This window comes from Macrosteles quadrilineatus, unplaced genomic scaffold, assembly GCF_028750875.1.
Source record: "Macrosteles quadrilineatus isolate MER2022 unplaced genomic scaffold, UCM_ALF_1.0 Scaffold_3__2_contigs__length_128488019, whole genome shotgun sequence".
In the NCBI taxonomy this organism is placed as follows: domain Eukaryota; kingdom Metazoa; phylum Arthropoda; class Insecta; order Hemiptera; family Cicadellidae; genus Macrosteles; species Macrosteles quadrilineatus.
Window position 1 is genome coordinate 80,412,189 of NW_026542596.1, and position 17,789 is coordinate 80,429,977.

Below are 17,789 nucleotides of genomic sequence, written 5' to 3' on the forward strand. Positions count from 1 at the left end.
CGTACCTAATAACAAATAATCAGCTTCAGCACACTTACAACACTTTAATTTTCATAATCATAAAACACCTTTTCAAACAGCTCAAGTCAAAAGCAAACAAACAGTAAAGAATAAACACCAAATCACAATGCGAATGCATAGTTCGCAACTGTAACTGTTGAAAGAAACAACTATCTAAACCGGTCCAATAAAGATATACAGTGAAGCTATTACACAAATAGCTGTTATCCCAGGAACTGTTCCAAGGCCTTCTGTGCTTGTGGAAGCTGAGGTGCTCGTGGGTACAGAACGTCGAGTTTTCGTTTTCACCTTCGTTTGTTCGTCGTCTGTTTTTTTTTTTAGGGTTTGGTTGTTTTGTAGTAGGGTGGAGTGTGGCCCAGTGTGGGTCGTTCGTGTTCCTGTTTGTTTGTCGTCTGTCAAAGATTTGAGTCAATATTTCCGTGTATCTTTTTCAATTCAATAAACCCATACATTAGTTATATTATTTTCCTCTCAAAATGATGTCAATGAATATGTCGGCAATTGCATCAGCAGAGGCCCAATTTATTACGACAGGAAGTCGTCCAGCCAAAAAAGAAAAGCTTAGACCTTGTTGTGTTTGCAAGGAAACGAAAATGGCCAGAGATGAATGGTATGTAAGATTGTGGGATATTATGCTGAGGATTAAATAATTACCACACAATAATCTACAACACACAGTAATAAACTTAAAGTCCATAACAGTTTATGTTACGTAACTGAATTATATAACGTGGGGTCTTACAACCAAAATCATACATTGCTCTTTAGTTTCATCATAGGTAAAACATAAAACTTTCTCATTCCCTTGGATCAGCTGGACAAAAATTGTATTATTGTAAAAAGGTTTAAAATACCTGTAGGCCTAATACTAGTGTCTCGGGGGTCCTGGTCAGAAACCAATGAGAACCTCTTTTGCGAAGGAGTAGGGGAAGTGACGTCACTCTCTTCTCTTGATGGAACACCATTACCGCAACGATACGGTATGCAACCATCAGTGGTTATTGTTAAGTTTAAACAAATCACCTACAATCGGTTTTCGTGGCGTAGTGGATAGAGAACTCGGCTGATGTCCATGAGGTAACCACCAGATCGAATCCCACCGGTGACACTAACTTCTTGTTAAATATTTTGCTTGGAAAGTGATTACTTCTTTTGTTTACTGTACATCTTTTGTTAGCATTTGAGGCATATAATTTTATAGGCTCTAAGTTAATTAACAGAGCTATTATTCCGATTAGTTGACCTTCTTTCGATTTTTATTTTATAACTTAGGCCTATATCTTTTTATATTATCAGCTAGTTTGGTTGGTTAGGTTAGGCTATATTTTTTTTTAAATCGACATGAGGGGCTCTCTCGCAATCCCCCACTTCTTCGCTGAAGAGGTTCTCATAGTTTCTTGACCAGCCCCCTGAGACGCAATTTAGGCCTAACAGCTTCCTGATTCTTCTGTTCCAATAAGTTTTTGACTAATACGCGTTTAATGCATGCATCATCATCATGTCTCAGCTTCAAGAAATTTAAACTATTGTCCTGGGGATTTTTTGGAAGTTTAATTTATTGTTAGGTATAAGTTTATAACTTAATTGTTGCTTAATAATTGTTCCAGAGCTGTCATAATCCTAGTTCTACCTTTACTGACCAAATGGTTATTACAGGGTGTCCACATTCTGGAAAGTCAGGGATAGTCATGGAAAAAAATTTTGGTCATTGAAAGTCAGGGAAATGGGCAAGAAGTCATGGAAAGTCATGGAAATTTCCAATTATGGAGGGATTTGAGGGGACCATTCAATGCTCTAGTCAGCTGTAACCCGGACTGTTGTAGCATTTTTCAGGATTTTTCACAAATGTTCAACAATTCAATTTATTACGGTTGTATTATTTTATGAGTTTTCAGTTTGTTTTAGTTCATTGTTGTACCTATTGTACTCCATTGTTATCTGTTATTACATATTTCAGTATTTTCTGCAAAATAACATGTTCAGGCAGTTATATTTGTGTGTGTATGTTATATTATAATTTGCGTGTAAAGCTCGTGAGTCATGGAAATTAATGGTAAATGGTCATGGATAGTCATGGAAAGTCATGGAAATTAATGACAAATTTTTTGTGGACACCCTGTTATTAGCTTCAAGTTTGTTTCTAGATTTGTATGGTTGTGGTTTAACTTACTACCGGTACCTACCAGATATTTGGCTTCCGGTTAAATTTTTGCAATTTGGCGGCTTTTGGAATGTGCCCTTTAAATATTTTCTCGGGCCGCCCTGTTTGACCTAGGCCACAGAGAAGTTACGGAGGAAACATTCAATGGTACACTTAAGTCGTGTCTAGGACCAAAGTCGCTTGTGTCTACTTAAAATTCTATTGGTCGTCCCTTTCCGCTCTCCTCTCCCCCATCACCATCACGTACTAGCCTATAGCGCTCACGCCACAGGAAGAGCCTGTGCAGTACAGTACAACTGTTGCTGTACACAAAAGCTGTTCGAGCTCTTCCTGACTCGGTACTAGTATATTTGCGCCCCACCATTCCTGAGCTAAATAAAAGTGCATGGTTGTTCCAGAAGCATGTTTCTTCTGTATATCTTCTTCTCTGTGTCTGTAGATGCAAAATGTATCGCAGTTGTTACAGGATAATATATATACTCCGGTTCTCTTGGTAACATCATCACCTGTTCCTTTTAAATTTTAAAGATATATATAAGCTAGATAAGCCTATCTAATTTGTTAGAGGTCCTAAAAGCTACTATTTTTCCATTTCTTTTATTATTGTTAGAGGAAATTGTTCACCGTACAATATTCTGTTGAAGCAAAGTCACGTTTATTTTGTTGATTTATGAAAAAAAACAGTTTTATTGTTAGTTCTGGTTCACTGTAGGGGTTGTTTGTTAGTCTATATAGTTATAGTTCCCCCTTTCCAAAAATTAAGCCTAAGCCTAATCTACACAGAGCGCAGTGACTAAACTTGCTGAAACTTTTGGAAACTACAATTTAAACTTTCTCCGATACATGTGATTCAAAATCTTGTGGTATTTTTATCAAATAGGCTATGTTATTTTTTAATTAACCTTGCCTAACCGGTACTAACACTGAAGCCCATAATATTATATTGATAAGTTTATTTCCAACTGTCACACTCGAGGCTGAGTTTAGTAACTTAGCGAGTGTATTAACTAACTGTTATCTGCCACATCTAAGCTTAATTTTGAGACAAGGCCGGTCAAAAATCAAAAGTTTGATAACATTACTGCGTGTAGCACATGCCTTTTTGACAAAGGTTGACTAAATTATATCCTCACCCATTAAACATTTTATTTTTATAGCCTATGGTTGTTGGCAGAAAATCAGTGTTGGCTGTGATGCCATTTTGTTTGGAATGAAAACACCTTAACATACATTCTTACTGCAAGAGCCGTCTTAGTGAAAATCAGATTTTTCCCTTGTTTAATTGGCTTTAATGGTAAAATCACATAAAATAACTTTAAAACACCAATATAAATTAGTACCCTGATGCCAAATTGTATTAAAACTAAACCGCATGTGTAGTACGCATCCAGACACACTAACACACCTTATTACCAGTTCCTCATCTTTTTATTTTGCCCCATCGGAATTTGATGGTGTTATTGACATCATACTCTAAAAACAACTTTTCTTAGGCTAGGGGGAGGGGGAGCCCAACACTGACTGGGACGGGTTTCCTTGAGACTTTGCTCAGAAAATGTGCTCCAGGCTTTTAGGCATCTCCATTCATACTTGGCTTCAAATACCTACATTGTATGGTTGCCATTTCATAAGAAAGTATTAAACGTATTAACTGGTATTTCCTCCCAAAATTCAAACAATTTGACAAAAATAATTTAGTTTCTCCTTATATTATACTATGTATAGGGGGAGAAAGTAAACATTAAAATGGTGAAAAGCAAAATTGCATTAGCATGTACTGTACATTGTTAAAAGATTGTCAAAATTTTATTTTTGTTTCAGTGTTCTCAAGAATGGACAAGCAGCATGTCAAAGCTACATAGAAGCCCACAAAGAATGTATGAGAAAGATGGGCTTTCATATCTGAAACATTGTTAACTTGTATTTGGTTTAGGCTACATTACCACAATGTAACTTTGTTAAGTTAAAACTTAATAATGAGTATTATTTGTTTCGATGTACATCATCCTTCCCGGTACCTGTTAGGTCCTAATATCTGTTATGTTGTGATATTGTAGATTTGTAGTTTAAATTACCTATAATTTTTGTGTGATATTAAAACATAAATTATTGAAGAGAGGGTTTAATTCGTTATTTTTGACCCTGTGTATAATGAAAAAAGCAATTACCGTATGAATAATTTCAATGCCAGTGAAATAATAGAAATAGTAAACTTTATTACCTTGTATGGCAAATTTCTCCTATAGGGAAGAGCTATCAGCGTTGGTGGCACGACCTAGACGTAGACCCAGAACCAAATTCCTTTTTCATTTTTATATTAAAACAAAAAACAATCTGTTGGAATCTATATAGAAACAAAATGTTACACAAGTAGGCCTATGTGTATACAGTAGACTCCCTCTTATCCAGACCGGACTCCTCAGGACCAAGGCCAGTCCAGATAACGGTTTTTCCGGTTAAACCGACGTCCCCTAAAACGGACCGTTTACGGTGTTATTCTACTTAAATTTAGGAGAGCATTGTATTTAGACATATGATCACTGGTCTCAAATCTTTCCCACGAGAACAGTCGTTACAGTCCCGCCCACTTCCTGCCGATTTAGTCCAGTTAAACCAATGCACTGATAAAAATTGTCCAGTTAAAGAGATGTCATTTCCGTGGAGTGTAGTCCGGTTAAACCGATGTCCGGATAAGAGGGAGTCTACTGTATACCTAAGTTTTAAACTTAATGGTTCAGTTCCAAACAGTTGTAAACTTAACATTTCCATTTTATTCTCTTATGGTGAGTAAGTCAGATAAAGTAATTTGCTTCTTAATGGCTTACCTATTGGTTTGCCTAGGCCTATATTTTGATAACATTTGGCAAATCTATTTCATGCTAAGCAATGCACATTTTTCATAAGATTACTTTTTTCCTTCCCGCTGCAAACTTAGTAAAAGCCACAAATACTTGAACATAAACTGTATTGATCATAAACAAATGACGTCGCTGGTCCGAATCCTAAACTAATGGCATTAACATATGATTTCGACAATTCCATTTAAGATTTAAGCAATGTTAAATAATGTTTATTTTCGGGCCAGCAACGCCATTTTTTATGCTTTATGATCCATACCGGTTCTTTGCAAGTCTTCGTGTTAGTAGCTCAGTTGTTATTTAACCCTAATGTTATTTAAATATGGAATAGATCTGACATGTTTAAGAAAATATTTATTAAAGCTCCAATAAGACAAATAGAAATTCACTCTGCAGGATGTATTGTAATAATCCTTAGCCAAATAGCAGCTAAATGATAGCCGATGCAAATTATGGTACAAGAAATATAAAATGTTACAAGTGCCTGGTATGTAGTGTTTTCAGCATGTTGTATGGCATTTCAATTAAATTGTCGGCATTGTGTATGGATAAAAAGACAAAAGTTATGGAATAATAAAAATATATTGTACAATAGTTTATGGAAACAGTTCTTGTGGCGAGGGTCCTCCAAAAATGTATTTCCATGAAGGAGGCTGAATTAGAGTCTTAGCTTTATCTTTGACAGTCGGTACCTGTGGAAACAAACAATTAGTTAGAGAATGAGGACAATGATCGTTGTGATTGATAAGACCAAATTAAAAGTTTTAGATGGGAAAAAATCTAATTTTGAAAAGGTGCTGAAGCCAGCAAAAATATTTGAGCGGGTAAACAGTTTTTTTTTTTTTTTTTTTTTTTGCAAGGGATAGTCACTGTAAATTCTTGTACTTGTCGAGTCATAGAATAGTAAATCAAAAACCATTGTTCTCAATACCCCCTTCAAATTGCTCTAATGTTTTCAAGCCTAGTATTTTCATACATGCTAACTTAAACTGAAGCATTGGTTTGAAAATAATAAATTTAATAAATTAACTAACTTCTTGACCAGCATTTTACATGTAATCAAATTGACTTAAAGTAAATACAAATTTGCTCATAACATGTGAAACATGTATTTATACTTATAATGCTCACTCACAAGACGGTAAATAAATAAAAGATGGTAAGTTGTGATTGATTTTGGTGACACTTCAAGAATCTGCCAAGTTATAATCATGCAACTGATCCAGAGGAAATTGCTTGCTTGAAAATTTAGTCTACAAAGAGCTTGCCAATCAGATTATATGAAATATTCACAAAATTGATTGTTTGTAAAAGCCAATATAGCCATTAGAAAAAGAAAACCCTAGGCCTAATGTTTCATTACAAATAAAACCCAAATGTAATTTCAGTTACAATAATATATTACTCAAGAATAACAAAAATTAGACAAGAACATATCTTTACCCAACTTTAAACTTCACGAGGTTTAGGCTACATATTTATAGAGCAATTTATTAGATAAAAATTTAGGGGTGGAACTGATTTTATTCAAATTCTTCCAATGCATATACTACCTAATATAAAACAGATGATTATTCATGCTGAAGAAAATGATATTTTAAATAGTCGATGAAGATTTAACCTTATTTTTCAAAACAAGAAGCCCACTCTCATCGGTTTTACTTATCCTTCATTATCATTATGTTATTTTCCAAACAGATGATATTGTAGGCCTATCGTTAAGCAAAAGTTTCAGGGCAAATTGTATTTGCAATTAAATTTAGAACATACAAGCTTGTGAATTAAAACCCCAAAATCACTTACGATATTCAGCCACCCATCGACTGTACTGGCCAGTTCTGTAGCTTCTGGTGTGTTGTCTCCATCATAGCAGAACTTGAAAAGTGAAACGACAGGAAACCCCTTTTGAATACTGGAACAAAAGCAAAATGATTTGCTTTAAACTATAAGCAAAACGAAACTTTGATTCTATCTTTTGAAAATGCTATTACTAACCTTACCGGTTGATTGCTAAGACATACCTACGGAGGGGAGACAAAATATAAAATGAAAATTTAGACACTTTTTGTATGGCGAATTCTTTGCAACATGGTTGAACAATCTAATACACACAATCTAATCTTGTTTTTGTTCACCTAATTGAGGTCTCTTAGAGTTCCTATTGCAGAACTTCATTTAGTACTCAATTATCCAATCATTGGTTATCCAAAGTTCCATATTAGGCTACTTAAAATTCTGTAGACGATCGAGTGCGATGAAATCATGAGCTCTTTCCGTACAGACTACCGGTAGATGTTTACCATAGCGTGTTCCTTGAGACCACTTCTTTTACTGCCTATTTTTGAGACTGTGCTCGAAAAATGTGCTCCAGGCTTTAGGCATTTGCACTTGGTGTTACTTTCTCATCATTTTAGCGGGCTGCATGCCCCACAGTTCATCAACTTATCATTGTGAGGGTTCTAATGGTTCCAATATGTCTTTAACGGTCTGAGTGGATGCACTGCTCGCCTTCAAAACTCAAAGTTGCTGGTTTTGGGCCAATCGAGTAATCTATCAAAAGGTCGACATACACTATATAGGAAAGGGATTAGAGTAGACTATTCACTTACAAGAAACCAAAAAATGGCAATAGTTGTAGGAACACAGAAAGTAAAATAAAAATACCTACATAACTCTCCTCTACCACTCACTTATTAAACAGAGTACCTACGGGTGAGGGAACTTACATTATATCGCTTAATATAGTGGTGTATTTACATTTTTTGTCATACATGATGATAGATTAAGAACATTATATTTACTAAGTGATTTGAATGGAAGACAAATTTAAACCTTTCAATAACGTAGGTTTGACAACGGAAAAACATGTTCAATTTCATGAGATTTGACATGTTTACAATGGTTTTTAAAATTATTTTTATAGTGTTAATCAACATTTTGCTTATCTGACCTTTCCAAGCCGGTTTAGAGGTGAACATTTTTTTATATATTTTTTTCAAAATAGGAACAAAGTTTATTACAATGGGAATTTTACAGAGTACAATCAAAATTCAACAATTAATTTTTGCACAAAAAATGGAGTACCAGCTCCATCTTCAAAATCCCTCGCTGAACGCCATTTCTTTCTAGTTCGTCTCGGACACCTACTGGTTGCCCTAAAAACTTCAAAAATTGTTCTTGGTCGTATCCATTTAATTACCAAACTGTATGTTTTTTTTTCAATTTTTCTGTTAATTTTTTAGCCATAACCCTTAAAAACATTTGGTTAAAAAAAATAATTAAGACTCTACTATGTAAATAAAACATCTACAAACTAAAACAATGAAAGAATGAAGACAAGTTTGTCAAATGTAAGCATATCTTTAAACTAACTTAGTCATACCACTTAAGGTGTAGATTCTTTGTGAACCCAGCGCCAGGGAGATGCATCGTCTCTGTCATGACACCAGAGGTCATTGTATCAGCGGTTGCCTTTAACTCCAGAGGCTTCACTCCTAATGACCTGCAAATATTAAGCCATAGAAGTTTGTTGCATAAGGGTTATAAATGTTATTTCAGTAGAACTCCAATTATTCAAACTCCAACTACCTGAATTGCTTACAGAAATAATTTTAAAATTTTAAACCCCAGTGAATAGCATCATAAGAAGCCTTGATCGTGGAAAAATCCAAAACCTGTCTGGCGATTGTATTACGGTACATCGTCTCCGGTGGTCATGGATACATCGTCATCAGTTTTTGCGATTGTGGCAAAGTGATAAATATATCCCACGGTCGTGTTGACACCATCATCGTCTCCCGTGGTCACGGTAACATCATCATCAATTTTTACAACCGCGGCAAAATGTTAAACATATCCCACAGTCGTGTGGACACCATCATTGTCTCCCAGTCACAGAAAATCAAAATTGTACTCCGCAATCGTGACAAAAGCGTAAAATTTTCGATTGTGAAATTGTCGCAGACACGTTCTGCAATAGCGGTAGTAAAAGCTCGGCATGACTTACCTATTTTCTTTAAAAGACTCTGAATTTTGGTAAAAATCCAAATATCCGAATGGTTTGGTCCCAATTGATTCGGATGATTGTAGTTCTACTGAATAAATAAATATTCAGAGATATGATGGATCCAGGCCAAGCTTTTGCTCTTGGATGGGTCTGATATGATTTACTTAAGTAACTCACTTAGAAAACATTTAACAAAATTAAACTATGAAACCTGTTTTAATTTTTAATTACCTGGTACCGCCTCTTTTAGCGAATTTCCTATATAGGGAATAACTAAGCTATTTTATTGTATAGATGAATTAGGCTTATGATGAAACATGATTGTGCAATATATTTTTAAAAATCTGCAACATACAAAATTGTTTATGTTTTAATTGTAAATATTGTTTTGCACGGAAGTGAGTTGGTTGTTTTCTAATTCTTTGTTTTTTGCTCCGGCTCGAGTTTCAAGCTCTGATTTCATATCCCACCTTATTTATGGTCCTACCACTGCATGATCATTGGTCTTAAATTTGGAAAATATAGGGTTCATACTGTGCAAACATTGTCTTCCAAAGTGAACCTCAAAAATATTAGCAAATGAATTTCCATTCCAAACAAATGTATACCTGTCAGAAGGTTTGACAGTAGAGTAATCTGTTATTCAAGAGTCCTAGGAGCCTAGCTGTGCTAGCTTATAAAACAGTTACAAAACTACAAATATTTCTAATCTCACAGTGCCCCATATATTTAAATTATGATCACTTTGGTAGGCCTATTTGATAAAAAAATTTACCTATTTTGAGATGGTATATTACTCTTCAGTGCAGCTGTTTGAAATTTAATGCAAGATGGCAAGCTAGCCTCCAAGCACAATTTTTATTTCAGCAGCGGTTTTTCGATACGGACGAAATGAAAGCATTCTATTGGCTGTCATGGCGTGACGTCACTCTCTTCTAGGTTATGACAGTTTAATTTTATAATTGATATAGATACAAATATTGATTATTTAAATCCAACTGAGTCAACAAACAACAAACTATGACATCTCAACCCTCAAGAGAAGAGAGTGACGTCACGCCATGGCAGCCAATAGAATGCTCTCATTTCGTCGTATCGAAAAACCGTAGCTGAAATAAAAATTGTGCAGCCTCCAAGGACTCCCAATAGTAATAGTATAATCAGTTTTGGTTTATATTACACAGAAACACAACGTGGTATAAGCAATATACTTACACAAAGACAGAATCCAATAAACCTGTTGTGTGAGGACAAACACAACATCTTACATGTGGAGAACGGATCTGACTGTCGTTGCGTTCGTAGTCATACAAACTAGATATGATTACTATCTTGCTAGCTTTAATACTCTCAAACCACTTGATCAAATCATCCAAAAATACATCTTCCTTGTTCTGTAAACAGTATTACTGTTGTAAAATCTCTTATAAGAAAACACAAGTTATTTATGATCACAAAACTATTGATGATGTGAAATTAGTGTGGAAGACTCAACACAACTACAGTAGATCTAGCCTGACTGCAATATATAAATATACAATATACTAACAGATATTATACTCGAATTACAATATTGGTGTTCTTGGTGTTTTTTTCTGGTTATAATTTTACACTCCAAGCAAAATGTGTTTAATTTTTAGTGCTTAGCCATAGGTAAAAGATTTTGTGAACACAGGTCTTAATCTTAGTACCGTAAGTAAAAATGTTACACAAGGTAACGTATCTCACTCCATTCAACACTACATCCTTCACTCACATGCAAGTTATAATGTGCCCAGCTGTGTCCCCCTATCAATTAGTGTGGTATAATGAAGCAACTATGAAGCCTATAGAATATCAACACAGGAAATAAGCTGTCATACTAAATCATTCACCTTAAATATGTACAAGTACGCATTGTTAGTAAGGCATCAGGTTGAGTCAATATAAGTAATGGTAGACTACGGGTATTAGGTTTAAAAAAATATTTTTCCTAGATTGGAATTATATAGTTAGTACTAAAAAGATGGTATACTGTACTATGATTTGAGTAAACTAAGTTTGACTTAAAGACTTACCTCCCAAACTGGTGATCTGAACTGAGCAAAAATGACTTTGGGTTCCTTCAAGTAGTACACTGGAATACAAAGGAATTGGACTTAATAAGTTATAATATAACTTAGTTATAAGTTATGATAAAATTTAATTTCAATATATTATATTAAAATGACATGTTATTTTAAAACAAATTCATTTGCATGTATAAGTTAGGTACCTTGACTTTGAATAAAACTAAACTGTCATCTAAAATGAAGGCTCAAATAAAATAGCCTACATAAAAATAATCTATCAGAATTTCTCTTTGAAAATATATGATTAACCTTAGAGTTTTTATAAAGCCTGTAGCTCAACAGGAAAAGACTTGTCTTAAATGAGACTAACATAGTACTAATGTTACATTGGAAAATGTAGGCCAATCAATTTAACAGCAACCTGACATAATAGTATCAACTCAACTCTAGGCGAACTTAACTTACCTTCAAATTCTGTGCATAATTCTGTAATATCCTCCTTATAGGGATGGCTTCCGATTAAGGGAATAAATGCTTGATGCCAAATGTTTCCCAGCTTTTGTGCTTTTGTTGACTGAATCAGTAAATCCATGGCTAGTTGTCCAGCATTAGAAACGGATATTGCTGGCTGTAAATATAAAAATAGTAGAGGAAATAACCAATATTTTTACTAAAATATGGATTGTTTTTTAAGTTAATTAACTGCACTGTTACCTATATACAAAAATAATGCTAAAAGCTGAAAGCTGTTTTTAAGATTACAAGTACGTTATTGCAACCTAAGAGGCAAATATAGCGCTACGTTGTTCATTAGAAGTTACCTGTGTTGTTATCAAGCAGCAGAATGGAGGTCTGATGAAAGTTTAGAAGTGTAAGTTGCCATAAACATCAAGAAAAGAGCAATGACAAGATGTACTATGACGATTAATTTTCTTATTCATAAGCTTCCCGCTTCTCAGAAAAGACGAATCATGATTGCCTGGATTATGATAGCAAGATTTGAAAAGCTATTTAGACATGATGTAAGTTTTGGGCCTATCTTAAAAATTGCACAGGAAGAATTTGGAAAATTCATGCAGGGTGAATGGGATCTCATTACAGTAGGCCCAGGGCCTACAGCAAGATAAAACTTGATTTTCGCTATTCAGTAAGCTGGATTAAAATTAAGACACTGCCAGGGACCAGTCTTTCTATAAGCGGGATTATTATCCCGAAAAATTTGATTTATAGACCATGAGCGGGGTTAAAGCGGGATGCAGGATAAAACAGGATTTTACGCTTAAAGTTAACTGAACATCTGCTTTTAACTTGTATACTTAATTTTATAGAAAAGCTAAACACAATTGATTATTATGAATGTAGCAAAATAACTTATAATGCAATGTTTAAAAAAAAGAGACCGTACGTCAAATAACTTATAGCCTACCGGTAACACTCTGAATTGAACAAAAAAGTCATGCAGGATAAAGGAGAATTTTTCATGAACTAAAAGCGGGATAAAACAGAAATTTTTTCGAACCAATAAGCGGGATCATTTTTGTGGTCGTGGATACACTGTTGGGGACAGCTCAGATGGAAATTGACGTCATGGATGGACTTATTACAAGCTGCACGATTTCTGATCAGATTTTTGCCACAGCCTACTTGATAAACTTCCTTCCCAAGTGTGTAGTAGCAACATTTTAAGTTCACTTATCTGTTGTCAAAAACAACCGAATGAAAATATCGGTCCATTTATTTGATTATTCGATATATAGATTATTTGGCTGCACTTTACTTTAGGTCCTACACTCATTCGAATGAAAATATCGATCGATATATCGATTGTTTCATTCGATATAGCGTTTGGTTAGTTAGGTAAGGTTAACCTAACCTAACTAACCAAACGATATATCGAATGAAACAATCGAATAATCGATATTTTCATTCAAATGAGTGTAGGACCTAAAGTAAAGTGCAACCGATTATTTTATTCGGTATATAGTTTGGTTAGTTAGCCTAGGTTAGTTTAACACCAAACAATATTATGAAATGAAATAAATTAATCGAAAAAAAAATATTCATCGATATTTTCATTCGGTTGTTTTTGACCATAGATATGAAAGTCTACTCTTCACAAGTTGAGGAAAACTTTAAAAGAAGAGGCATCCCTACTAAAATGTGAATAATCCTTAGGGCCTAAAAAGGCCATAACAACACATACCTAGGCTACTTACCAGTATAACTGTAGAATTGGTGCATATACCTTCTATCTTACTTAAATCCACGGATTCCATTTCTATTTCTCTAAGTTTACCAATGTTTGTGATGTAGACCCTAATTTCAGTGATAGGCTATTTAGTTATAAAATTAGTATAGGCCAAAATGAATTCCATTTAGATAAAATAACAAGGAACAAAATTCATCAGGGTTGAGGATAATCTAACCTCACTCACACAAAAATTTCTTGTATAGTCTACAGATAGTGTAATATGTGACTCTGACTATTTTAATCATTCAAGTCATTAATCCTAGTCATTAGTCATTCAATTCAAAATATGGTATCTCTCTCTATCTCAAATTCATGAACATTACATACAACCTGCATAGCATAACATAACCTCGATCATTCTTCTACCTTCTACCTTATTCAAAATAAAAACCAAAACGTCATGTTTGTTTGTTGTTTGGTTTCCGTTTGCGTGCGGCATGTCATGTTTTACAGTCTCATGCTATTTTTGTTTTTACTTTTGCTTGCTATAAGCACTCTGCAGGTTTTTTTAAACATGCAGTTTCATAGTTCTTTGTTGATTTTGGTTAATTGAATGAACGAAGTGAATTCTCATACTGGTACGAAAAGCATCTCTATGGATTACAATAACTCGAGAACGATTACATCTATCAACTTGATGTTTTGCACAAAGATTCTATAGTATAATATCATGCCGGGGATCGTTGTTGAAGCATATTTGTTCAGTAATTATTATTTAATCCTAAAAAAACCATTTTAATTTTCCCCCATAAGAATAACATTAGGAGCTACCTTCTTCTTTTTTTTTTGTTTACATTTTACGAGCAACAACTTTGTTGTGAATTCTAGGGACTGACGTGAATTCTATTATTTCTTTCATCCATGGAGTAAACAGTGTAGGTATATTATATTAGTCAATGGTTTTATGCATAATAAATCTAAATTATAATTATAAAAAAAATATTCATCTGAGGAAATAAATATGGGATTTAAAAATATCTACTGAAATGTATTACAATCGATAAAAATATTTTAAATAGTTACATGTTTTAACTTTTTACATGTTTGTTTAGTATGAATGTTTATATGTATGTATGTAGTATGAATGTTCATCACTTGGGTGGCATGATGGATTTCTAAAAATAAGTGGTTTTGGTTTTAACATTGTCTTGAGCTTTTTATATTATTAATTTTCAATATTATTGTTATAGCATACTATTAATAATGCCTATGCCAATCTGATTTTTTTTTAAGAGACATTTTTTCAAACATAGTGTCTTTTTTCTTATCGTCGTAACGTCGTCGTCCGTCGTCGTCGGTTCGCGTTTGTTGTGTTTTCTGTTGTGTTGTCACTTGTCAGTCAGTGTGAGTGTTGTCTCCTGTTGGTTATTGGATGCTGTAATATAAAATAGTGAAAGGTTTTCGTTTTTGGGGTACAGTTTCTTAACTGGGCTACGCTAATATTGATTGAAACTACCTATCGATTCGATTAGTAAACCTTCATGCGATTTTTTCACCCATGTCAGATCTAGGATCTAGGCTAGATGAACTCAGGGATTAGGGAGGCATGGCAATTGATTGGTTAGACTAAGCAAGGATTACCAAACTAGGCCTATAACTTAACGTTATCCGGTAGGCCTATAAGCTAAGTAAACTTAGATAGGCCTCCACTAACAAATTAGGCCTAAGTTATCAAGTGTAACTGACAGAGTGTTCCCTATCAAGTTAGGGAAGCATGCAATCAAAGGTAATAGCCTACCTTGGCCTTTTCTACAGTCTTAAATGTAAGTTAAAGGACCTAGGCCTAAGTTAATAGATAAATTTCTTCTAAACTTTAACTAAGTTAGCCTATCTGTGGCCTTAAGCCTGGTTTTCCTAGGCGCGGAGTGCGGAAAAGCGATTAACAACGCATTCCGATGCACTTCTAGGTTAACAGTTAAGTTAACATTGACTTAAACTTAACTTAAATGACTGTAAGAGGCCTAACTTACCTAATGCAAGAGAAGTCTATATATAAGGTTAGGGCCTACCTTACCTTGATCGCCAAGTGATCTATGTAATTCAAAAATAGGAGTACTCGCGTTTTGACGTCAAAGGGTCATAGTCAAATCGTAAGTTACAAAAACTTTCTAAACCATATGGTCACGTCACAGTCTTTCCGACACACATAAAACACATTAATCTACCATTATCCATCCATTACCATTATCTATCTTGCCGAGTCTCGGCATGCGAGCAGATCTGTCGCGTTACCACATATTAGTTAGTAGGCCTACTTTTAAATGCATTTTTGTTGCTCGGCAGTCGAGTCTCGGCATGCGAGCAGATCTGTCGCGTTAGCCTACCACAAATTAGTTACTTAGTAGGCCTACTTTTAAATGTATTTAAGTTTATGTACCGGTAATGTGTTTTTTGTGTGTGTCCGAAAGACTGTGACGTGACCATATTATGGTTTAGAAAGTTTTTGTACGATTTGACAATGACGCTTTGACGTCGAAACGCGCGTAATCCTATTTTTGGACTTACATGGATTACTTGGCGATCAAGGTAATGTAACCTTACCTATAGGCTATATATTTTATCATCAGTGATAACAGAAAAACAAATTAACTTACAACATGTAGAGGAGTCTGTGTTTTGCACTCCGTTTCTGTGCCTAACTTAGGAAACTTCGGCTTAAGTAGGCCTACAGGGTGAGTTAGGTTTATCAGTTTGCAGTCAAGTTTCCATAATTACTGTACCAAAGTCTAAGTTAGGCTTAAAGCATTCATAGCTCAACAGAATCTATAAAAATGTAGGCTATTCATGTGACTATTGATCTAACTTAAAAGCCAGTTAACCTCAGAATTTCTCATTTAGTAAGTTAGGCCTAGGCATGGGTGCAGTTCCGGTAAAACCTGCAATATTTTATCAAATTAATAATATATCAATTATGGTTCGGTTCGATGAATTTTAATAACTTAACTTAAACTTACTTAGGTCTAGCCTAAAAATAATAACAAGCAAAAATGATCCAATTTTGATGAAATTTGGTGTTAGCTAAACGTGTCAACCTAAAAATTTATTCTAATGACTTCGCAAACCAGCATGATCGGACTATGGGAACTATGGGGTTTATGGGGGTTTTATAAGATAAAAATAAGTTTTCCCTTTTTAACCTTACAAACACAAAATTTTAAAACGTCTTTCCAAAACCATTTTGTAGAGCTTAAAAAAACAAATAATTTCTTAATGAAGCGTTATTATTCGCCTAATGGTTACTGTGCATGGAGAAAATTCCAAAAAATTGTAAATTTAAAATTCTTATATTATTTTTACGGGAAATAATTCAACTGTTGTAGTTTCATGTTTTTGAACATATTTTGATCAAAGCCGAAAGTACATTCGTTTCTTAAACTACTAACATTTTACAATAAAAAAACACTTTCATACCCTCCCTGTTGCAGCAAACCTAAGTAGCCTACTCGTTAAACTAATCAAATTTAAATAGGTAAGTTTAGGCCTACATAGCCTAAATATGATATTTTTAAGGAGACATTTAAGTGTACATACACAATCAGGCAAATGGAAATCTGCAGGTTTGCTGCAGGGGAGGTATTATTTTAAATTTGAGCGACTAAAACGGTTAAGAAATTATAAATTTTCTAACTGTATGCGGTAATTGACTTAAGTTATATTAATAAGATTTAAGTTGAATTATGATAGTTATTGTTTGTTTTGTTTTTAACTTTCATAAAATAAATTATGATTTTGGTTGAGTTCAAAATCAATAATAACTCAATTCCACGTTTAAACAACAAAAATATATTTTAGAAACAATAGCTTATATCTAACCGAACCAAAAACTATATAGCCTTACCATATTGATATTTAAATCGATAAGATATTGCAGGTTCTCTGCGGAACTGTACCCCTAGGCATACTTCTAGGTTTTGAATTGGCTTCAAGTATCACCACGAATAAATGTTTTATACCGTACATATTAAGCTTGATTCTAATATTACACCGAGTTAGGCTTAAAAGGCTTATACTAATGGTTGACAGAGTGAGAAAATAAGCCATGAGTCGTAGTGGGAAATTTTTTGCTTGGATTTATCCAAATAAGCAACTCTAATGCAGTGCCTTTTTTTAATAATAGCCTATTGTTAACGTAATGAAGTTAAGTCTATGATTATTGCGTAGGCCAAGGCCATCTTGAATTACGTAGAATAAATGGTAATACCTAGATATGTTCAATTAATTGTGCTTCTAACATGCCTTAGGTAGGCTATTAAGCAAAAATTTAAAAAAATATTTCATACTTAACTTGTGACCTTTCCTAGCCCACAGGTCTCACACTTAGGCATAACTAAGGTAAAAGAAATTCCTAACTTAAGTTACCGGTATATTAAGCAATTAAGAAATAAAATATCTTTGCAATTTACCTTTACATAGCATAGTGGTTGTGGTGGGTATTTAACGC

The 17,789-nt window shown here is 34.1% G+C and overlaps 1 protein-coding gene and 1 long non-coding RNA gene across 2 annotated transcripts; one reads left to right on the forward strand and one right to left on the reverse strand.

The window, feature by feature from the left end:
• Positions 1 to 370: 370 nt before the first annotated feature.
• Positions 371 to 4,296, forward strand: LOC128991032 (uncharacterized). Its single transcript, XR_008490585.1, has 2 exons — positions 371 to 631; positions 4,004 to 4,296. It is a non-coding gene; the product is annotated as an uncharacterized LOC128991032 (long non-coding RNA).
• Positions 4,297 to 5,603: 1,307 nt separating this feature from the next.
• LOC128990364 (proteasome assembly chaperone 2-like) lies at positions 5,604 to 13,730 on the reverse strand. The gene is made up of 7 exons (XM_054412711.1): positions 13,314 to 13,730; positions 11,563 to 11,725; positions 11,104 to 11,162; positions 10,262 to 10,440; positions 8,423 to 8,542; positions 6,844 to 6,952; positions 5,604 to 5,732 (listed from the first exon to the last, which is right to left on the reverse strand). The coding sequence occupies exons 1-7, from the start codon at positions 13,371 to 13,373 to the stop codon at positions 5,637 to 5,639; spliced, it is 786 nt and encodes a 261-aa protein (XP_054268686.1). The 5' UTR covers positions 13,374 to 13,730; the 3' UTR covers positions 5,604 to 5,636.
• Positions 13,731 to 17,789: the final 4,059 nt, after the last annotated feature.

What these genes read in the sequence shown, in the direction of transcription:
- LOC128990364 (XM_054412711.1), bottom strand. Translation starts at nt 13,373, where the DNA reads ATGGAATCCGTGGATTTAAGTAAGATAGAAGGTATATGCACCAATTCT. An exon ending in TCAGATCACCAGTTTGGGAG is followed by an intron (nt 10,441 to 11,103) that starts GTAAGTCTTTAA and finishes TACTGTTTACAG; the next exon opens with AACAAGGAAGATGTATTTTT. An exon ending in AAGAATCTACACCTTAAGTG is followed by an intron (nt 6,953 to 8,422) that starts GTATGACTAAGT and finishes CTTTTGTTCCAG; the next exon opens with TATTCAAAAGGGGTTTCCTG.